A 24,702-nucleotide genomic window follows, 5' to 3' on the forward strand; every position below is an offset into this window, starting at 1 on the left:
CCAGACAGAATGTGAAAAAGATTGCTATAAGTAGGAGGTAGGACTTTTGATAGCTACATCACTCACAATACCAAGTGATATTCCCTTGCACTGGTCCACTGCACACCTACCCAATTGAGGTCTACAGATGTCACTGAAAGAACAACAAAGCCATAAGCAAATGTCCTGACCACTCAAATGGATGATACCACTCTCAGCATATCTGCCTGTGTCCCTAGGAGAACACATTGGTCAATAGCATTGACAGGACTGAAGCTCAATGGTCAGAGGAGAACTGAGCAAAACAAGAAAAACAAAAAAAAGGCAAGCAAAACTGACAAAACCCCTGTAAGAAAAATACAGGTGAGTGACTAATGGCTCCTAACTAGCAAGAAAAACTGAATCTTATAGTGGCAGTTGTATATACTATTGTGCACTAATGTCAACAGAATGACACTGTGGATATATGACTGCTCAACTGATGTCAGTGAATAAGAACAGTCCTCCTCAACATAAGGATCACATTTTTTTAATCTCAATCCAAAATATTGAAACATTCTGTCCTCTGATAACAGTCTACAGACATGGAACATGTCATCCCCAATACAACTATAACCTAAACAAATATACTGCACTGCCCCTGCTACATGTTGACAGTGTAGAAGACATGCTTCAATTTCATTTCAGACAAAGGCAAGTTTTGAAAGCATGTGTGTATCAAGTTTAAATTTTTGATATGCTGACTCACCTGGTAGACCTTGTCTGTAGTACTATTCTTTTTTACTCTCACAGTGACAGTGGTTTTGTCAGGTAAGACAACCCGTAGTTCCACATCTGACACACCGTTGTAATTCTGAAAGACAGAACTTAGAACTCACAAACTACCCAGCAACTATTCAGTTTAGATTTACAAGGCCCAGTAGTAACAACGCATTACAAAAAAGTCTAAGCACAGATTTTTATTTTAGCTTTAAAATATCTGACACCCACTACAGGCTCTAGTCATCAGAAAACATTCTATAGGACAGCATAACACCACTGGAAGCCAATATCAACTGTGCATATCCCATGGCTGTGACCATGCTGAATGCTCCTTAAAGTCCACATGCAGCTGCTTTATCACATGTACAGTTAACACAGTGGAAACTGACACAAAGGTCGACTTTTAAAAGTATTTCAAGAAACACACCCCCAACACATTGGTTACGTTTTCATCTATGGCACCAACAACTCACATGCAGTACTACTAATGGAATGCTGGAGAGCTGCTACAATGGAAAGGAACAAAAATTCAACAATCACTTTCTTTCCTTGGTAGGATGCGTTACAAAGGTGCATAGTAATCCCTACTGTAGGCTGATTAACTGCCAGAAGAGGAATGCATATGCTCTCTGGGGGTGGGTTTAGCATAATGGTCAAGGTCTTCACCTCAAACATGAGGTACAGGGTGCGGATCCTGACCTCAGGTAACTGCCTAGGCTTAAAATGGCTCTTTGGAGAAGTTAGCCTAGTATTCACTATGAACTTCTAAAAGGTGACTGGATGCAACACACTTATAAGCTCTTCTACCAATAAAAAGGTTAAAATAATGACTCAGAAAAAAGGAAGACATTCAGTTAATCTGAGGTATACTCTAACTCGTTCTTCTGTGAATACTGCATAGCAGCAAGGTGACTTGAAGAAGCGTCTCTAATCCAAGAGGCATCACATTTGCAGAAACAATGTATAAAGCAACTACTGGAGTCAAAGGAGAGACACTGGCCGGGAATTGTAGCAGCAAGTCAATCTAAATCATGAAAAGTAAACAGCTAATCTTGCAAACTGCAAAAACACTGTTAAAAGTCAATGTGAATAACCAAAGAAAAAGAAAACATACATAAAAACAGCCATCCGTCAGTTCTGGTGATGAAAAGAAACAGAGAAAGCACTGACTATAGCCCAGGTGACCCAAATTCAATTAATGGCTCAAATGCTTGACACCTGGCAGGAGAATGGGAGTAGGTCAAAACAGGATTAATTCAGCCACAATCCCTCAGAGAGGAGCAACATCATGGTGTGCATCCTGGAGCTGGGTGTTTGGCTTACAAAGCCACTGTCTAGTGGTTTCCTTCATTAGAGAGTGCATGGGAGCATGAACTCACAGGGTGAAGACATTGTGGACCGTCTCATTGACACTGGTCACACATCCTACTTATGCACTACAAATGCACTAATTTCCAAGATGATAGCAACAATGCAAACTGCTCTCATGAACTGCCTGAATAGTGGCCACTCCAGCTGGCTCTTGCCCCTGTACTGTATTGGCGTAATTCTCTGGTATGCAGAAGTGAATGAACACAGACCCATTGAGGGAGGCATGATGAATAGCAGGCAAGGGGGCAAAAACTAGAAAAAAAAGTCTGACATTAAAAGCTAACAGTGTAACATGGCACATTAGTGCTTCAAAGCAATGGAACTCACTAAGCACCACGCTTTATAAGGCTTCTAAACTATTTAAATGTGATAGTACATCAGCTGTATGATGCTAAAAAGTCAGCCACCAAATTATTCATGACTTAACATTATAAATCAATTATATAGCTCACGTTCTTCAGACATGACTCTAGCAAAATCTACATATGACACACTAGGATTAATATAATTTTTCAGCTCCTTACTGTAGTTGCACAAACAGAATTCCAAACAATTAAACTATTCTTACTATATATTCTATATTTGCTGCATAACAGCAAATTCATTTATTTCACATTCCATTTGTTACAGATTACAAAAACATAATCCTATATGAAAAGTTCTGAAAGAGCAACATATACCATCACCTTATTTGATTGTATGAAACTTTAGTCTGAAACCAATTTAGTTTAGCAATCATCATCTATCCTACTGGTAAAACTCCAAATAAAAAAATGTGATAAAAACATAGCTAGTACACTGTGTAGATAAGGTTTTATCCACCTGCACTCTTGGCTTAAACATCTATAGACAACCTAGATACATCACTAACTACTCTCTTAACATTTGCAAGGTTGAGTGGATGGCCGACCCCATGACAAGAGGTCCACATGCTGAGGCGACATAACCAATTCTTCCCTTGCAAGGGTAAGAAGAACCAAGAATCGATGCTGCCTTGGCCAAAATGGTGCATCTTTGGCTTCTTATTCCTGATCTTTTGTAATAACCTGGGGATCAAGGGAATGGGAGAGAAAGCATACAGATACATGTAAGATCGGGGAATGGAGAATTCACCTACCAAGTATCTCTAGTGGGCATCCAGGTGCAAAATTTGCTTTGTGTCTTTTCTGGAAAAGTAAAAAAGGTCTACTTCTGGAACTACACACTTGCCTAGTAAATCCAAGAGCATTTCGCTTTAACATCCATTCACTGGGGTCTAATTTTTTTCTGCTCAAGTGGGTCTGACGTGTTCGGTGATGGAATATACTGTACTGGAGGGGGGGGGGGGTTCAATCTGTCCCCTGGGACAGTTCTCATGCCTGCATGTCTACACAAGTAATATATGCAAGTTCTCTCTTGCTTAGTTATATACCACATTACTGCGGTATTGTCAGGATTCAAAAGGTACCTTACTGCCAAATGTCCTTTACAAATATGGCTAGGATAGCTACCATCATCTCTTTAAACCCAATACACTTTTTCCTTAGAACCTGCTCCAAGTCCTACACTCTCAATTCTCCCATATGGGATTTTCCATGCATAATCTAAGGAGGAAGTACAAATTCTGAACTGCTGGTTTAATCATGAAAGGCACTCCCAGGTTTAGAGAAATCTGTCCTACCAACTATGAAAGTTACTTCTTGAGGCAGGGTTAGGAGGGAAATGCACTGTACTGAGTGTGCATGCTGACTTCATTTGTTTCTAAGATTCAACTGGAGCTTCCTTATGTACAACCTTGCCAGGGGAACCATTAGTATATAGAGGTCCACCTACTAACAGGACTCTGAGAAATTCCCTGGGATGTTTTTGGTTGCAAGTGCTGATCTTTCTGAAATATTGGGTCAAGAATAGAATGTCTGTAGGCAGGAAACCTTTTTGTTTGACTGTATCTGGGAGAGCTCCCAAAAAAAGTGACCTGCCTTGCAGGTTTCTGCTGTGACTTTTGGAGGTTAAAGGTTAGCCTCACAGCCTGAAAGCAGTGAATTGTGATCTCAGGGCCTTATTTCCTGTGTGGATGAAAGCTGAATGAAAAAATCCTTCTGGTGGAAGTACATATCAATGCCCTTTTATCCTGAAACAGGCACTCTAAATACCCTGGGTGCAGCAGACATGATCAAATGGCAAGGATGTGAATATACAGTTCTCCAAGAACTTAACGTAACAGCAGATGTCCTACTTTTCACTGTTGCAGCATTCCTTACTAAATGGATATCCACAGAGGACAGCCATATGCCCAGCTACCATACTGTTACTTTTTATGGGGATCCCCGGCCATAGGAACTACATAGTTAGACTTCTGCTTTTTCTTCAAAGGAACCTCAGCCCTAACAAGTTTAGGTGTTTCAGAGCCTGACTTCAACGATGGAACTGATAATCTCTTCCCTATCCAGTACCTAGGGAAGCCCCCTGGAACCTTCTGAAGTAAAATACTCGCAGCTCCCCCTTCTAATCTTTAGCAGACAGATGCTCAATGTTGGTGGATACGCAAGAAACCAACTCCATGTTGATCTCCAACTGGGTTATCACAGAGGGGGCTGTTAGAGGAACCAAACAGTCCTCAGGATCTTCAGACCAGACAGACATCTGGCAGAAGCTAGCCACAGCTGAATGTCCTTGGCAGGTAGATTCAAAAGCCATGGTTCCCTCAGCAAGTAACTTCAGATGTTTGTTCTCAAGGTAAACAAAGATGACAAATGGCTAAGAAGGGTCTTGGGTAAAAAAGCCTGATAAATAGCACACCGAGTACAAGTGCAGTCTGCAACTAGGCATAAAAGGCATTCATGTCTATCTTTATGAAGAATATGCCTCCCATACTCATTTCCCCTTTCTGGATGACATGTAAAATGGCAAACCAGCAAAAAGAAGGAAGGAATAGTCCCCATGTGGGTACTTTATCTTATCCTCCATCCTGTCCTGGGGAGGTCCAAAGAGAAACTCCTTATTTAGTGGGGCATCCACTGGAACAGGCCAAGTCCTCAACCAGGCACATCTCCTAACAACTTATTCTGTGGCAGCTGCCCGTCAGGATGCAGCTAAAGCACTGTAACCACATTTCATGGACTGCCTTGCAACATGGGAAAAGAGGTTACATAAGTCAAGCGTATTTTTTTTTATATATTTTATTTGACATTTGTTTACTGAGAAAGGCATACTCGGGTAATATCCAATTTTCAGCAGAGGCTTGGAAATAAAAGCTCCACACTGACATAATATGGTTACAGTCAAATAAAATTATCACAAAACCTAATACAGAAGAATGACATATTAAGTAAAAATTCAGGTTCAGTTCATACAGAGAACCTCTACATACATAGTGAAAATATTTGGACAGCTCTATCGAGCTGAAAGATAACATTGCCAATGAATAAAGTATTCAAAGGTTGCACATCACAGAAACATTAAATGCAGTGAGAACAACCTTTCTGAACATAGTCCAAGTACTCTAGTGGTGGAAGGTGAGAGCCAAGTTCAGCCTGGGCGTAGTGCAGCAGCAGAGTCAAGTTTTACTTTGGTAGTATATTAGTAATAGTTTGACACTGGAAAAGTTAGAGGTAGATGTAATTTGCAGAGTGACAGAATTCCATTTTTTAGTAACAGGGTACAAAAGTACAGACTTTGGACAGAGGAGTTGTGGGGTTTATATATGCTGAAATGATGATGTTTATTATATCAACATAGTCAATGTGATAGGAATGGAGAACAGGAGTAAAAGCAGGGCAGTTATCAGCTTTGTGATTAACTTCAAATACAGCTCAACTCCACACACAATACAAGTGGTGAGGCAGTATGAGCCAATTCAAATCCTTAAGGGCAAAACAGTGGTGGTTCCAGTACTGTTTGTTGGTGGCACATTTTGTATCCTTATCATAGCATCCCTCTAGCTTAAGTGTAACTGTAGAATTTTTTTATACTTTTGTGGGGGCTGCTTTATTTTCTTAATTTATACAGCACTAGATTACAAGCCTGTTTCACATTGACGTGGTACACAGAATACAAAAACAAACCCATTTTACAAAATTTACATAGCCCAACATTATACTTGTAATATTCAGAAAAAAAATCACATACCGCTTCATTTTTTTTTAAAGAAACGTTTTAAATGATCATTTATATAAATGTAAACAAACCATACTGAAATATTAGTTGCTAGCATTTTACATCATGCTTAATATCAGAGCTTTGGCCGACTAACATCTACCTGAAATCAGATGGATGTATAAGTGAATTTAAGTATACTTTTATCTGCTCTTTTGCATACAGTACTGTATTTAATTTGTGTTTTTCACTGAATATTAACTCAACTGAAGTTGTGGCTGTCTCTCTACAGAGTTCTTTTTAGAATTTCTGTGTGGCCATTGATAGCAGTGGGGGGTAGTTTCAGCTCATCACTGACATCCTGTCTTGCCTTATACAATTGGCACATTTTGAGTTATCTCTGCTTAATATCAGAGCTTTGGCCGGCTAATATCTACCTGAAATCAGCTGGACGTCTAAGTGAATTTAAGTACACTTTTATCCGCTCTTTTGCATATAGTACTGTAACTTATTTGTGTTTTTCACTGAATATTAACTCACCTGAAGTTGTGGCCGCCTCTCTACAGTTAGTTCCCTACCACCACTCCCCATTCTTGTTTTGGTATTAATGTTTGTGGCTTTGAAATTGCCCGCCCTTCTTGTAGATTTGTATTTGGATACTCCTTCTGGGCCCATCTCATTTGCTCACTCAACTGAGTGCAGTGAGATCATATTCTGATTTCAGGTACTCCTACTGTGTACAAAGAGAGCATTTGGGAAGGACAACCTCTGTAGCCTCTTAATCCTGCTCTGTTCCTTCCCTCAAAAAAAAAAAAAATATATATATATATATATATATATATATATATATATATATATATATATCTTATTCATCTGTTCTTACTGTAACTGTCTTTGTTGCTCTTCTGCATGCTGTTATCTGTTCAGTCGCTCTTACTCTGCATGTATTACTGCTGGTTAGTAGCCTTCTAATTTACTGCCTTCTGCACTTGTTTTTTAGTCATTTGATAATTTAATTGCATTTATTTGAACTGTATTTGCCGTAATGTTGCTACACACAGGTGTGCTGGCCTGCATTACAATTTGAATTGCATTTACTGTTTTTACTGCTTTTCTGTAACAAAAAAAAATTCTAAGCTTGTTTCCTGCCTTTCCTGTAACTAGTCAAGTCCAGATACAGACTTGCTGTATCCAGGACTGTTGGGTAAGCTTCTGAGCCCCCCAAGCCTTTCTGTGTTGGAAGGAAGCCTTCTAGCTTAGGTATCCTATCTACCATGGGAAGAATGGGTTTTGGCTCGGAAATTGTAGTTCATTGGCCGTTTGGGCAGTTTTTCCATCTCTTTCTGGTTAAAAGCCAGTTTTGCATTTGGTCGCCGCCTTTCCTATAACTAGTGTAATCCAGGTACAGATTTGCTGTATCCATGATTGCTGGTAAGCTTCTGAGCCCCCCAAGCCCTTCTGTGTTGGAGAAGCCTTCTAGCTTATCAGTGGGAGTGGTAAACACTAGGTAACCTATCTACCACAAGAGGAGTGGTTTCTGGCCCAGAAATTATTGGCCGTTTGGGAAGCTTTTCCATCTCTTTCAACCTTCTGATTTAAAAAGCCTGTGTTTGCGCTTGTGTCCTACCTTTCCTGTTACTAGTCTAGTCCTGGTACAGATTTGCTGTACCCAGGACTCTTTGTAAGCTTCTGAGACCCACAAGTCTTTCCGTGTTGGAGTTTATTTGGCAGCTTGGGCAGTTTTCTATCTCTTTCAACTTGCTGGCTTAAAAGCCTACATTTGTACTTATTCCCCGCCTTTCCTGTAACTAGTCTTGTCCAGGTACAGATTTGCTGTATTCCAGGACTCTTTGTAAGCTTCTGACCCCCCCCCCCAAGCCTTTCTGTGTCGGAGGGAAGCCTTCTAGCTTATCAGTGGGAGTGGTATGCATTAGGTAGCCTATCTACCACAAGAGGAGTGGGTTCCTGGCCCAGAAATTGCAGCTATAGTCTGTTTGGGCAGTTTTTTCCATCTCTTTCAACATTCTGGTTTAAAAGCAGCACTTACGCTTGTTTCCCACCTTTCCTGTAACTAGCCTAGTCCAGATATAGAGTTGCTGTATCCAGGACTGTTGGTAAGCTTCTGAGCCCCGCAAGCCTTTCTGTGTTAGAGGAAAGCCTTCTAGCTCATCAGTAGGAGTGGTAAGCACTAGTAGCCTGTCTACCACGGGAGGAGAGTTTCTTGGCCCAGAAATTGTAGTTTATTGACCATTTGGACAGTTTGTCCATCTCTTTCAACTTTCTGGTTTAAAAGACCACATTTGCACTTGTTTCCCATCTTTCCTGTAACTAACCTACTGGTAGCTAGAAAGCCTTAAACTGATACAAGCCTTCCAGCTTAGGAGATCGACGTTGAAGTGATTATCAGTTTTCTGTACTTTCTTGCTGTACTTAACTGTTTTCTGCCTAAACGCAGATTTTCCAGCGTTTATTGTGATTTAAAAGCTTGTTTTTTTCACATACTGTACTTATCTGACTGCCTGCACTTATAAAAAGTTGTTTTTGTTTAAATAATTTGTTTAACTGTTGTAGCCTATACACTAAAGTGTGACCGCCTTTTCTGATGGTTTGTAGTCGTTTAAAGCTGTTTTAAGTGTATTTTTTTACTGTTTTTGCCTTAACTTTTCAAAAAAACAAAAAATTCCTTGTTTCCTGCCTTTCTAAGCTAGTATAGTCCAGTTTTCAGGCTAGTGCTGAATTCAGGGCTGTGATAATAGTTTCTGAGTTGCCCATACCTTACTTGGATAGAAAGAAGTTTCTCTGTTCACCTGTGAAAGATGGGAGCTTTGAGCAACCTATCTGTCCCTGCAGGAGTGGTTCCAGCCCAGAAGTTAGTAGTTTATTGGCCATTTTGGGCTAATTTGCAGCTCATTAATTTCCCTACTATAAAAAACAAATTTGCACAGTTTTGCGCACCAGGCAGTGCCGGTTAGCTACGGTTAAATTATTCCCGGCTCCACTAAGTCTCTTCAGTTTTTCCCTTGAAACTAGTCTAACTATCAACCTAAGCACTCAAAAAGCATCTTGCAGCCCAGCACTTGCTCAGACCTAATAGCAAACACCCAGCAGGGCAAGGCTCTTTATTCACCCCTCACCAACCAAGCAGCTCACCCTACTATTCATGCATGACCAAAGGGCAACTTCAGATGCACTCTCCAGTCCAGCTAGTGATTCTGTGTATCCTGAAGCAATGTTACAAATGCCTCATGTACACAGACAACCCTCTCCTCCTACCATAAAACACTAACATATATGAGAGATGCAATTATACAGCCAAACTGGAAGCTAAGCTGTCTCCACCCAAGACTGGAACAGACCATCAAGAGGAGGGTAACACTTGCACCACAACTCCAGCAGCACATAGACCTACTAAAACAGCACTGGCAAAAAATACACAAATACACAAAATCATACTCAGAGGTTCTAAATAAAAACCTACCAAAGCATCAGAGACCTCCAAAGCAGACACCCAAACAACCTGCACTTCCAGTCACAAACCAGACAACACAAAACACAAAATCAGTGTGCCGCACAATCACAGGGTTTAGGATGCTGAGGTCCAAAATGGGCCTCAAGTCCCCGGTCTTTTTTGGCACCAAAAAGAATCTTGAGTAAGTCCCTAATCCGATCTGGTCTGCGGACATTGGATGACTCCTTTTTGCAGCAGCTTTGAAACTTCTGAGGCTGCAGTATCCCGTTGACTGGGTGGCGGGGGAAGGAGGGTGGGTTATTAGGAATGTAGGCGAGATGGATCCCAAACATCTAAAGTTATGGTAAGTACATAACTAAAAGATGTTATGTGATCCTATCTCGCCTACATTCTGTACTGATGGGACAGCGTCCCTAGCACCTAAATCCTGGGTGGCTCATTGGAAAACACTCCTGAGCACTGTGGAACCAAATGAAGCTCGTCCTCTAGATGCCACGTCCAATTTGTAGTGGGAAATAAAAGTGTGCGGGGAAGACCATGTAGCTGCAGCACAAATGTCACTAATGGCAAGCTTAGAATGAAATGCTATCGAAGTAGCCATAGCCCTTGTAGAATGAGCCTTGACAGAGGTGGTAAGCTCTTTGTTAGAATAGGAATAAGCTTGAGTAATACAGTCCCTGATCCATTTGGCAATAGTGACCTTTGTGACAGCTTTGCCCAATTTATTGTCTGCAAAGGATACAAACAACTGATCTGTTTTCCTTGTTTGTTTGGTCCTGTCCAAATAAAAACGCAATTGCCTGTGGACATCTAGTGTGTGGAATATGAATTCCGCTTTGTTAGAATATTTTGGAAAAAAGACTGGAAGTTCTAACTATTGTTGTAAGCAGAAACTGGAACAGACTTTAGGGACAAAGGAAGGATTTGGCCTGAGGGATACTCTGTCTTTGTGAAAAATCAAGTACGGGGGTTTTACTGACAAAGCTTGAAGCTCTGAAATTCTTCTGGCAGAAGTAATTGCCACCAGAAAAGCTGTCTTCCATGATAGAAACTTTAGATCACATGTAGCCGCCGGTTCAAAGGGGAAGGAAGTCAAGGCGCGAAACACTATATCGAGATCCCATGGAGGTGCAGGATGAGAAATCTGAGGTCTTAATAGAGCAGCACCTTTCAAGAAGGTCTTACACAATCTGTTGCTCATTAAAGGTGAGTTTATGGATTCGTGAAAATTGGAAATCGCTGCCAATTGGACCTTGATGGTAGCGACTGAAGAGCCTTGATTGAAAAGAGAAGTTAAAAATTTTAGCACTTCTGCCACGGGAATAGAGATGGGGTCCAGGCCCCGGAGTTGAGCCCAAATAGCAAATCTTTTCCATTTGCTAGAATACAGTTTCTTTGTAGCAGACTTATGGGCTGAAGATAATGTGTACAACCTCTGGATCCAATGTATGACTCCTGACTATAGTCGGAAGAGGAGGAGCCAAGCAATCAATTTTAAGGTGTGCAGGGACTGGTGGAATAGTCCCGACTGATGAACCAAAATATCTGGGATCTGATCCAGGAACCAAGGACCTTCCAGAGCATATTTCCGAAGATAGGGAAACCATACTTGACGAGGCCAGTAAGGAGCAATTAAGATCATTTTGCTCCCCAAGAGAGATGCCTTTTGAATCACCCTGGGAAGGAGAGGAACTGGAGGGAAGGCATAAAGCAAGCCGGTGGGCCAAGGACGGACTAGTGCATCCATGGGGCTCTTCCCGGAGCGGGTTAGAGAAGAATTCTTTGCACTTGCATTCAGAGAAGTTGCGAAGAGGTCGCAACACGGAACTCCCCATTTGCTGAAAATCTGACTTGCAACTGTCATATTCAGAGACCATTCATGAGGTGAGAGGATGGTTCTGCTCAATCTGTCGGCTATGCCATTGGACTTGCGGCGTATGTGAGTAGCCACTAAGCGTTTGGTCGAGACTGCCCATTCCCAAACTCTCATGGCTTCTCTGCAAAGAGGATAGGATCTGGTCCCTCCCTGTTTGTTCAGGTACCAGACAACTGACATGTTGTCTGAGTGAACGCAATGCCCTGAGGGAGATAATCGTGAAGGGCTTGAAGGGACAGAAGTACTGCCCTCATTTCTAGGATGTTGATATGAAGTAGGGTCTCTTCCGTGTGCCATTTGCCTTGGACTGACCTGCCCAGGGAATGCCCCCACCCCATCTGGGAGGCGTCTGTGGGCAAAGTGACCCCAGGAGGAGGTAGAACAAAGGGTCGTCCCTGATCCAAATTGGAGGGCACTAGCCACCAGCGAAGGTCCCGGTTGCAAGATTCCGTGATCCATATGAGGTGACTGAGAGGGAGTTCCTGAAAGGACCACTGAGCTGAAAGAAGCCACTGGAGAATTCTCATGTGCAACCTTGCCAAGGGGACTAGAAGAACCATGGCGGACATGGATCCCAATAGCTGCAGGACCATCCTGGCTGGAGCTTTGGACCTGGGAAGTAAGGCTCGAACTTGAGTCTGTATGGTTTGTATTCTGTCTGTAGGTAGATAGACCCGCATTCGGTTTGAGTCTCTCTCTACCCCTATGAATCTTATTCGTTGAGATGGCAACACAGACTTTGGCCAATTGAAGGTGATTCCAAGGGAACTGCCCAGTGATATAGTGGCTTGAAGGCTCTGCAGTAGTAGATGCCTGGAGGTGGCAGTTAGGAGCCAGTCGTCTAGATACGGAAACACCTGGAATCCTAGACTTCTCAGGTGAGCAGTCACGACTGCCAAACACTTGGTGAACACCCTGGGGGCTGTGGTGAGACCAAAGGGCAGTGCAGAACTGAAAATGACTTCCTCCTAGGCTGAAGCGCAGATGTCTCCTGGGCGCTTGATGTACCATGATATGGTAATAAGCGTCCTTGAGATCTATGGAGCACATCCAAACACCCTTCTCCAGCAATGGGAGAATGGTTTGTAGGGTGACCATTCGGAACTTGGACTTTCTGACTGAATGGTTTAGGATGCTGAGGTCCAAAATGGGCCTCAAGTCCCCGGTCTTTTTTGGCACCAAAAAGAATCTTGAGTAAGTCCCTAATCCGATCTGGTCTGCGGGGACCGGTTGGATGACTCCTTTTTGCAGCAGCTTTGAAACTTCTGAGGCTGCAGTATCCCGTTGACTGGGTGGCGGGTCCGGGATTTTTTTGGACTGGGGGGGGGTGAGAGAATGGGATGGTGTAACCTCCGGCAATAATTCGAAGCACCCAATCGGTCCTGAGTGATACCTTCCCAGGCTTTTAGGTGCTTCGAGAAACGACACCCGAGTGGCTCCGGAGCTGCACAGTCGGGCAATCCCTCAGGGACTGTGAAAAGCTGAAGAACCACGAAAGGACTCGCGGTCTCCAGTGTTGCGAGGGCCTCTGCCGCCTCTGGGACGGCGCCTTCCGGAAGAATTTCCCCCTCCCCTGCCTCTGGAAGGGGAATCCTCCTGCTGAGAGGGGTAAGGCTTCTGAGATCTACAGAACCACATTTTCCCTCCTCTTTTAGACTTGGGATAAGGCCGAAAGGGAGTGGAAAATCGTGCCCCTACGGCAGTCAGAGTCTTACCCTCCTGTTCACAGCGGGTCAGTGTGTCCTTTACCTTGGGTCCAAACAGGGAGGACCCATCAAAGGGGCGTCGGCAAAGGAAGACTTAAAGGCCTCCACGAAATGACACAGGCAGAGCCAGGCTTGTCTACGTAGAGCAATGCCTGTACCCGCCGCTCTACTCGCCCCTTCGGCCGCATAAGAAATGAGCCTCATGGACGAGTTTGAGATGGATGACATTGTAGCCAGCTGAGAGCCAACCGTCTGGGCCAGCTCCTCAGGCAGGTTACCCAAGAGGGTATCGGATAGTTCTTTAATCAGATCCCTCTGAAATCTGGTAAAGTGCGTAAGGTAGTTCAAGGACCTCAATGTAAAGGCCGCTGAACTCGGGGTGCGCTTTCCGTACCGATCCATGCTTCTAGACTCCTTATTAGGAGGATGGACGGAAGTAGAAGCCTCTGCTACATCTTGCTGGGTAGCAGATGCCACCACCAAAGCATCTACAGCCACACCTTTAGTTAGAAACTCTTTTTCAGGGGGTGCCGAGAGGAACTTATTCGGACGAGCAGGCACCGGTTCCACAGAGTCTGGGTGTTCCCACGCCCTTCGACAAATCAAATCCAAGAGCTCATCGAAGGGCAGAGTCACCCAGGAGGCAGAGGGCTGAGCCCCGAAGGCCTTCAGGAACACCGACTCATCAGCAGAAGGAGGTTTGGACTGCCAGCCGCCTCGTTGTTTTAGGGCTTCCAGGATGTCTGCGAAGGAGACATCATCCGAGGATGACTTAGGGGACCCCTCTGCATCATCGAGATCAGTGTCTGACGTGAGAGACTCATCAGGGGAGTCAACGTGCTTCCTCTTGCACGATCTCTTCCTGGGGGGTTCTTCCGAAGAAGCTTCAGAAGGACCTCCAGGAGGGGGAGAAACCCCAGTGGGGGTAACCTCAGGCCCGGGGCTCCGCTGTCTAAGGACAGGGGGACTGCCAAAGACCCAGTCTCGGTATGCAGGGAAGGAGCTGGGGAGACCGTGGAGGTAGCCAAGGAAGATATGGCTAATGCACTCCTCATAGCCCTGAAGGCGGGACCACCAGAATCCTGGGAGGGTCCCACCTCCGTGGCCATGACAGTGGGCGGCACTCCCGCCCGGCGCACCAAGAGGAGACTTGGGACCGAAAACATCAATCGAAGCCTCCCCAGGGCCGACGGAAGAAGTCCGTGTACTGAACTCCAACCCAAGAGCCGGAGTTGGAGCAAGGGTCGGGCCCGACCCTAAAACCTCCACCGGTTCCACCAGCCCCGGCTCCAACAGTGCCGAAGCTGTTGGAGGAGGAACCATAGTAGGGAAGTGGACCATCGGCTCTGAAGCCGAATGGGCTGGAGCCAAAACTAGCTTTTGGAACACCGGAGACTGGAAGAGTCTTAGGAGCACCCTGTCGATGTCCGAATCAGACATCTTGGATGATCTAGAGGATACCGATCGGGCCAGAACCAATTTCTCCATCGGCTCCAAAGGACTCGGGGACCGGCTCCGAATGGACTCTACCACTATTGGCTCCGAGGGAGATCTCAAGGCAATTTCCTTCGGTGCCGATAAGGACTTCGGCTCGAGGGGAAGAGTCTGAGCGGTAACCTTATCGGCTCCAATATCAGTGGAGCCGATGAAGGTGACCCGCCTCGATGCCCCAGTCCTCGGCTCCGAAACCAGAGGGTCGAGGCTGGAGGCATCGAGGCAGACGTTCGCCTCGGCTCGAAGTCCGTGGAGCCGATGGAGAAGTCTGCTTAGATTTTTAGCAGTCGGTTCCGACTGACTGGTGAGCCGGCGCTTTCTTCTTTTGAAGGAGAAGGAGAGGAAGATAAAGCCTCCTCGAAGGATGGCTTAATTAACCCCTTCAGGATTAATTTGTTCTTCCTCTCCTGGAGGACTCTTGATGAAAAGGTGTGACACAAGCTACAAGATTCTTGTAGGTGCTTGGCGCCTAAGCAATAGACGCACGAGGAGTGGTCGTCCGTTATGGACATTTTATAACCACACCTCATGCACTTTTTAAACCCGAAGGGTCTATGCTCTTTGGACATACCTGTATAAAGAGAAATACAAGAACTAAATAGTTCAATAATAATATAAAAAGTTTTTTTTTTTTTTACACAATACAGTGACGAAATCACACAGATAGACAGAGAGAGTCAAGACCCTCAAACTTAAACGGGCACTTGACCCATGAAGAAACAGCAATAGTAAAGCAACAGGGGAAGGCCCCTCTAACTAAAACGGGAAACCTTCCCTGACGAGAAAAAACACGAATTTCTCAACAAAACTAATCAATACGCACTCGTATGACAACAATAGCTGTTAAAACAGCTTTTGGATTTAAAGCAAGCAAATTTCTGACAGGAAAAAGCCTAAATAAATAGTACTTAGCCCAGCCAAGTTGAGACCACGTCTAAGCTTTGTAAGCGGCAAACGAGATCTGGGGGATTAGTGGTGGTGCATCCTGGGATAAAGATAGCTCAGCCAATAACAGGCCTCGCTCTATAGCATAAGCGTGCCGAGTCGGAGCCGAGGGATCGGCTCCGAGCCCATCAGTACAGAATGTAGGCGAGATAGGATCACATAACATCAGGTGTTCCACACCGAAGGTCAACCCATCACTGGTTAGATCAGACCATAAACTAATCACTCTGGATGTCCACACCCCACCACCACCCCCAACTAAGGAAACCACAGTAAAAAAACTTTTCTAAAGCAACCTTCACCTTACTTAAGACAGGGGTGATAAGTTTCACAGCCCCCACGCTAAAGGATAATGCTGCCCAAGATGCAGAAACCTTTACAAATGCACTCTATGAGCACCTACAAGGATGCATGGATCGTGCCATCCCTAGCAAAACCAAGACTCACTCCTCTAAGAGAAAGAAACAAGTTTGGTGGACCCCTGCAATAAATAGGCTATACAATAGGAAGAGGAAACTAGTTCAGAAAAAAAGCAAATCCCAAGAAGGAAAGACATCCCTGATCAGTATTCAGTAAGAAACTGAGGTCCCTCATGAAATCATCCAAGGCTAACTTCGAAAGGAAAATAGTCAAGGATTCAAAAGATAACCACAAAGCCTTCTTTAGCTATGTTAAGAATCTAAGTGGCAACTCGCAGAGATACACTGAACTAGTGCAAATTAGCACAAAATATACTGAACCTACTGATATTGCCAACATCCTGGCAGAGAGATTCAGTGCAAACTTCACCCCCCCTCCTCACCTCCAAAAGGGCCCACAATAATACCGGAAAAGTGTAGTGTCCCAAAAATCACAGACGCACAGGTGGAAACAGCCCTTTCAAAAGCCAAAAACACAGCATCAATGGGCCCAGATGGTGTCCCAGACTCTGCATCTTGCACGAACTACAGAACGAACTAACCCCCCCACCTAAACACGCTGTTCAACCTCAGCCTCTCCACAGGCTACATGCCCACTGAAAGGCACACAGCAATGGTTATTCCTCTCCACAAAGGAGGGGCCACAAATGACCCTGGTAACTATCGCCCCATAAGCCTGACTAGCCTGGTCTGCAAGGCTATGGAGCACATCATCATGGAACTCATTAACAAAGACATCGTTAACCTCCAAACACTTAAACTTGACCCAGTTCGGCTTTGTTAAGGGCAGATCATGCCTACTAAACCTGGTTGACTTCTTCGAGACAGTCACCAAGGCCATAGACGAGGGAAAGGTGGTTCACACAGCCTACCTTGACCTTGCCAAGGCTTTCGACACCATTCCCCACTCGAGTATTACAGAAAAACTCACCACCCTGAACATAAACCCCTACGTCACAAGATGGGTTGCCAATTGGCTTACAGCCAGAACTCACACGGCAAGAATAGCAGGCTCCAGGTCAGACTCTAAACCAGTCACAAGTGGTGTCCCGCAAGGCTCGGTCCTGGGACCCCTACTGTTCGGCATATACTTCTCAGAAGTACAGGCAAACACAGGAGGACTATGGCTAACCAAGTTCGCCGATGACTGCAAACTGGGAGCCATAACTGATTCTCTGGCTGACATGGACATCCTCCAAAAGGGCCTTACTGAGGCGGACACCTGGTGTCAAAAGTCATGGCCTCAAGCTAAATGCCAAAAAATGCATAGTCATCCCGTTTGGGAAAAACAAAACACCCACGAATTACCACATAGGTGGCAGCCCCCTTAATACAGAAGAGGTAATAAGAGATCTGGGGACCCAGGTAGACAGTAATCTCTCCTCTGACAATTATATTGCCAAAGTAGTTAGGAAATCCTTCTATGTGGCCTAATTACCAAATGGTTCGCATCTAGAAATAAAGAGGTTATAGTGCCCCCTCCACTAGTCACTCATTAGACCCATCATGGAGTACAATGCCCCATTTGGGATGTACCTCACAAGACACTTCCAACAGCTGGAAAGACCACAAAAGTACCCCACCAAGAGGATTACTGGTCTCAAGCATATGTCCTATGCAGCCCGAATGAAAAAACTCTGGCTGTACTCAGTGGCGATCTCTGCCTGACTTACAAAGCCATGTCCAACTCAGAATTGATGGACATGCTCCACTTAAAGAAATCCAAGTCACTGTGAGCCACGCGCTCTAGTGAGCTAAACCTTGCCACAACAATAAATAGAACATGCTGGAGGGATAGATTCCTGTCACACAGACTACCCATGCTTTGGAACAAAATTCCAAATTACATCAGGCAGAGCCCCTCACTAACACCCTTCAAGAGAAACCTTGACGAGTGGATGGGTAACAGAAAATACACCCCTGGGATCACTTCACTGGCTCTGCTTGACAGAGGATCAGTTAATCAATGGGGCAGCGAAAGCAGACACTCTGGCTAGGCTTGTAAATGGCCTCGGGCAGATAGCCTAGTAGCTACCTATGAACCTATAAATCATACTGACAATTTTAGTTGCAAACATTAAACATCACTTAGAACCTAACCAGTCTTTGTCAGTCAAACATTACATAGCTCTTCAAATCCGACCTTCTTTTAAACCTCATTCCTACCCTGTATGCACTGTTCCCATACTTATCTTTCCTGTGTAATTTGCTCCTACCCTTATCTAAAGATCCCAATTCCAGTTGTTTCTCTGTTACTATATTCACCACTTCTAGTACAGTTGGTTTAGACTTTGATTTCCATTTTCTAGTAACTGCTTTCTTGGATGCCACCATATTTAGACTCAGCAAGGCCTTACCATGTATGTCTAGGTAAATCTGATTCTGTATCATAGCTCAGAAAAATCATTTCCCTAGTTACACCAATTTGCTCAACCAGTATCACTGATAAAGTTGTCTGCAGGGAATCTTTAAAGTCTGCCAACTCATTACACTGTCAGAAAATATGTTCCCAATTACCTCTTCCTTCTCCATCACACCTCCAATATTTGCTGTCTACCCAAGGAAAAATTTTCTGGAATCTACCTGGGGCAGACTCCACAGAATGTAAACATTTCCAAGCAAAAATTCTAAATCATCTAGATTTTGCTGCATATTTGGGAGACAAACATGTATACCCCCCACTGTTTCTTTGTGAATTGCTTACCCGTACTTTCTAACCTCCTCTGATTGATTCTTATAACTGTATGCTCTACTAATTATTTATTTTTAATAGCTTCTGTTCTAGATTCTACTAAACTCTACCAGCGCTGGTCTTTCGTTTAGGACCCCCTTAATTCATTTTCTTTGCCTATACTCCAATATTAAATCCTTGATACGGAAGCTAATCTCTAACCTGAAGTCCAAATAAATTCTTGGCATCTTCCCATTCTATTACCTTTCCCTCTCCAGTTATTTGCTCCCAAATACCTTGGCTCCTTTGCAAGTTTTCTCCAATAAATTCTAGCACCCTCTTACCTATTGTCTGTATCCCTAATTGCAGTCATCCCTATCGGTAGAATTTCCTTTCTCTATTCCCATGTTGTCTTAGTTCTTAAACACTTTCTGCTACTTTAAGAATAAAATATTCTGTATGACAATTGTCATTCTGCTTAAAGGTCTACATTCCAAACTCAGTTCCTCCTTGTTTCTTGAGCCCCCTCCCCCCGTTTCATCATCACCACTTCCCACTTTTAACTATTGGTTTCTGCTTGTGCTATGTATAGGAGGAGCCTTAACTGTGCAGCTCTGAAATGCTCCTTCAAATCGGGTAATCCCAAACTGCCTTGTTCTCCTGGAAGAATCAACATATCCCACTTGACTCTTGCCTTCTTCCCTTCCCAGATAAAAATCTTTCAAGCTCTTTATTAAATGGTATCAAATTCTCCTCCGGTTGATAAAAATATGCCTGAGCTGTGTATAAGATTAAATGGACTAAAAACATTTAAACTGCTTGCATCTTATTATTCATATCCATACGACAGAGAGCTTCCAATTTCTCACTTTTTGTATTATATTTTGCTTAGACTCTTCCCACATATCCTTAGCTGCTATACCAAAATCATTTTTAATCCAGGCTCATAAATACTTGCCAATGTAATCCTCCTCCCTTGTGAGTAGCCCCTTAGTACTACAAATTTACCATTAATCATCTTTTGTGTCTTCTTCTATCACTATTGGACTTCCTCTTGCAATTAACATTAAGTACTCCTCTTTCCCTTTGTCCCAGGTATTCCATTGAATAACCATCCTGAAAACCTTTATCAAATTCACATGTTCATTTCTTTCCAAGTCTCTCTCCCCTGCAGCACAGCTATTTGCACTCTACATTTTTAAATAGTTCTATTTTTTCTTTTAAAAGGGTATTCTGTTGCCTTGAGGAGCTAGTACTTAGCATAGACTTGATTCGGATCTGCTGAATCTAGACTCTACTGTTACAGTTGAGCACTATTTCAGCCATTTTACATTAGGAGGGCCCTGCCTGCAGCTTTGTGGCAGAAGTGTGTAGTCTGAGCCTCATCTGAGTTGGAGATTACTGGAGTAAAGCTAATTGAGTGCTTACCCATTGGTAGTTTACCTTAAAAGTGTTTCATTTTGCCTATATTTAAACCTCACATTTGTTCAAAGGTACCCCGTATAGATGCAAACGCCTTGAAAGATGACTTTCTCTTAGGCAGCTGTTAGTGAAACCTCCCAAGCTTCCCTACTACACTGTGGGAAACTCAGTTGTGCACCAAGAAGCACTGCCATAGTTTTCACCCCTAGCCTTCAATAGAATACGCCCCTTTGTTAATCCTGGAGCAAAATCTGGTCAAACTAGCCCACTCCCCAATAGCAGTTACAGTAAAAACCTGTCATAATGGTCTGACAGTTTCCAACCATTTCTCCGACCAGCCTGATTAACATGGGAATCCTAAGGCAGTGATTGTATCATGTATATTACCAGCCACTTACTACTAAAACAAACAAATGCAATATGTAAGTGATATAATTACACTACAAATTTTGAATAAATTCTCTCATGTAACAAAACAGACAAAAAGTTTGTCAGCACACACACACACACACACACACACACACACACACACACACACACACAAAACAAAGACAATAAGTAAACCCCACATAAGCAGAGGTACTCAACAGAAGCCTACCAAAAGATCAGAGACTTCTCAAGGCAAGCCACTTGCACACAATACAAAGCAAACAGAAACCACTACACATACACACAGAGTGCATCAGCAAATAAGCCCTTAAGGAAAAATACCTAAAAAACAAATGTCCTGGTCATAGGCAACTCTGCAGTGACACAAAATCGTCTCCCTCTGCAGGCACAAGGTCATGGTCAGCTCCTCATCAGGTGCCAGAATCCAACAAATCACACATGCACTCAAGTCACTCAACAATTACTGTTATGACTGTCATAGTACATGTTGGGGTGAATGACTTGAGACGTACCTCTCTGGACAATATGAAGACAGCCATAACTTAACTCTCAGATTGCATGTCCCAGGCAGGTATGTCGCAAGCCATAAGCAGCATTCTACCTTCATCCAGGATAATGCCACAATACAGACAAAACAATTACAGACTTCAACAATTGGCTTAGTTTCCTGCGCCAGTCCAGAGGATCCAGTATTTGTCAGCCTAGGAAGACATGGTTGACAGTCCACGCTGCTTTGCCAAAGATGGTCTTCACCTGTCTCCTCTAGCCTTTTGGATACTGGCAAAGATGCTTGCCTCCCCCATAGTGCCTTTTTTAGGCAATGTCAAAACAAAATTTCTAATGTAAAAAAAATCCGCTCGAGACAAACTCAAAGTTATGCTACTTAATGCTAGAAGCCTACACAGGAAACTGCACTTCCTGGAAGCACTCCTCACCTTGGAAGATGCTAACGTCTGTGCAGTCATTGAGACATAGTTCAAGGCCGCAGAGAGCTCCTGGCCATGCAAGGCTACAATGCCTTCTACACGTTCAGACCCCAAAATGAGCGAGAAATAACCAAAGGCAGAGGTGTATCCATCTTCATTTAAGCCAAATACACCTCTTGAGCTCCTTCAGATCCAACTAACTATAGGTAAAACACCCTACCACAGCATTTCTAGCTACAGGTCTCCCACCATAAAACAAGAGAAGCACACTACCTATCTGGACTTAAGAGTCACTCACTATACATCCAAACACTTTAGTCATGGCAGATTTCAACTATTCTTCCACTGACTGGACGACATGCACAAACACAAACATGCTTGTCTTGAGGTTACTGGACTTTGTCAATACAAATGCCCTGGAACAGCTAGTTTGCACCCTCACAAAGTGCTCAAATATCCTACACTTAGTACTCACCAAAATGGGGGGGGGTCACTGCACTGTCTCCTGTGTGCTGCCCTCCCTGGTACTCAGACCATAAATCTGTCTCGTTTGACGTAATGGTCAGATCCAACACCCCATGGAGGGAAAAAATGAAAAATTTCTCCAAAACAAACTACGGCCTACTAGGTAATGGTATAAAAATTTTCAAACCCCCCTGATAACAGAGCCAACAATGACTCCTATACAGAATAGTACACAAATGCCCTGTATAAACACATACACAACTGTATGGACTCAGCTGCATCTGACCAGATCAAAACCAGGTCCTCCAAAAAAAAAAAAACAGGCAACCCTGTTGGATCTAGAGTATAAATAGGTTATATAAAAAAATAAACTGATGTCTAAGAACAAAAGGAGAACTTACTCAGCAGAATACCTCCACAGCTTGAACAAGCAAATCATTTATTTTGTAAAGTCTCTAAAGCTAGTTAAGAAGCTAAATTAGCATCCCTAGCCAAAGATAATCATAAGGCATTCTTTTAGCCAAGTCCAAAACAAAAAAAGGGAAAAACCCAGCTATGTGCTGAACTTATAGTGGATGGTACTCTCATACTGAACCCGATGAAATTGTCAACCTACTAGCTGACAGATTTAGCACAAACTTCACCCCTCTGTCCCCACCAGCCATAGCCTAAAGCATACCAGATGCCAGTCCTTTACCTAGTATCTCCAAAGATTGGGTCATATCTGCACTCTCCAAAGTGAAAAACATGGCCTATATGGGACTGGAAAACATTCCAGGCTGCTTACTTAATCTAAACCAAGACTTAGTGGAACCACTTGAGACATTCTAACCTCAGTCTGAGCACTGGTTTTGTTCTGGCAGAATGAACAGCAGCAGTAATCCCCTTGCACAAAAAGGGTCCATCAACTGACCCTGGAAACTACAGACCCATAAGCCTAACCAGCCTTAACTGCAAGGCAATGGAAAAAAATAATTGCGGGCCTTAACTACACAAAGGCAACCTTCAAACTGTTGACCCGACCCAGTTTGGCTTCATTAAGGGTAGATCAGGCTTACTGAATATGGTGAATTTGGAGAATGTCACCAAACCCCTGGATGAAGGCAAAACATAAATACTGCATATCTTGACTTAGCCAAGGTTTTTGACACAATCATCCACCCAGGTATCATTGAGAAACTCTCCAGGCTGGGGATTAACCCATACATCACTAGATTGGTAACAACTGGCTCAAACACAGAATATAACTGTCAAAGTTGGGTATTCCACCTGTACCGGTAGACCAGTTACCAGTGGCATACCACAAGGATCTGTGCTGGGCCCTCTACTCTTTAGAATCTATTTCTTGGAAGTCCAGGAGAAAGAAGATGGCCTGTGGCTTACCAAGCTCACAGATGACCGCTAACTGCGCGCAGTGAGTCCCTAAATGATGTTAGCATATTACAAAACGGGCTAACAAACGATTGGTGCCAAAGCCATGGACTAAAACTAAATGCAAAAAAAGTGCATTATTATCCCCTCTGGCAAAGAGGAAGTTCCTGCAAATTACAATATTGACAGCACCTCTAGAAGCTCACACCCAGTGGTGCAAGATTTGGGAACACAGACTGACAGCAATCTAAACTTCAATCACTGTGTTCACAGTAATAAGGAAAGCCTTCTACATTGCACATCTCATAAGTTAAGGCATAGCATCCAAAATCCAGGCTGTTATAACTCTTCTGCACTCTACCCTCATCAGGCCACTAAGAGTACAACACTCCCTTTTGCATATACCTCACCAGACACCTGCAGAAGCTGGAGACACCACAGAATTTTCTAACCAAGAATATTTAGGGCCTCCAAAATGTGGCCTACATGGAAAGACTGAAAGCCCTATCACTGCGCTCCATCATACAGGCTGCTGAGAGGTGACTTGTGCATGGTCTACAGAGCAGTCTCTGACCCTGCCTTAATGGAAAGGCTGCACATCCCCAAATCAAATGGGACAAGAGTCGCTCGCTCCAGGTATCTCAACTAAGCCTGTGATATTAACAGAACATGCTGGACAGACAGCTGCATCTCCTAGAGATCCTCTGGAATAAACTCCCAATTTACATGAAACAGAGCGTCTCACTGACTCGCAACTTAGACAATGGGGGACCATAAATTCACCCGGGCGGGTGGTGGCACCTATGTCTCTCATGGATAGGAGCAGTCAGTACTGATCACAGACTTGTGCGAATAATGACCACCTAACCAAGGTCAATTAGGAAACACCAGTATAACATGACTAGTCTTGTAAAGGCCCTATGGCCATTAGCCTAGTAACCTCCTATGAACCTATGCGAGACCACAGACATTTAAAGACATTATAGAAAGCATCTCTGTATTAAAGTTATTCCCACCTTTTATATAGAAGCGCTTTTTGTTAAATGTTTAGTTTCAGCTTTTGTGTTACATGCATAGATTGTTTCTCAGGTTGAGCTTTTATACAGTTTCTGGTCGCATCCGTTTGAGCCTATGTCACTTCTTACAAAAAAAAAAGCACACCTCCATTGCCCCCTAAACCCTATTAACTTAACCTCACACAAAACCATGTACATCTTCAAATATTTTAAGTTTTACTCTCCTAATAGCAACAAATGTTCCAAACGGATAGCCACATACAGACTTGAGTAATCCCAAAAGAAAGGTTATCCATGCTAAGACGCATGGTGCACCCTGCACTTCAACAAAGTTGTCTAGTTTTGT

At 43.6% G+C, this 24,702-nt stretch overlaps 1 protein-coding gene across 1 annotated transcript in view; it reads right to left on the minus strand.

Moving 5' to 3' along the window:
* The window catches only part of SNX27 (sorting nexin 27), a 2,194,393-nt gene that overhangs the window by 1,474,478 nt on the left and 695,213 nt on the right, over window positions 1-24,702 (minus strand). Inside the window, exon 5 of the mRNA XM_044079208.1 lies at window positions 728-832. Within this exon, the coding sequence (XP_043935143.1) occupies window positions 728-832 (105 nt within the window). The remainder of the gene's footprint in view (window positions 1-727; window positions 833-24,702) is intronic.

Source organism: Protopterus annectens, chromosome 8.part0 (genome assembly GCF_019279795.1).
Source record: "Protopterus annectens isolate FY-2018-M chromosome 8.part0, PAN1.0, whole genome shotgun sequence".
Taxonomy (NCBI): Eukaryota; Metazoa; Chordata; order Ceratodontiformes; family Protopteridae; genus Protopterus; species Protopterus annectens.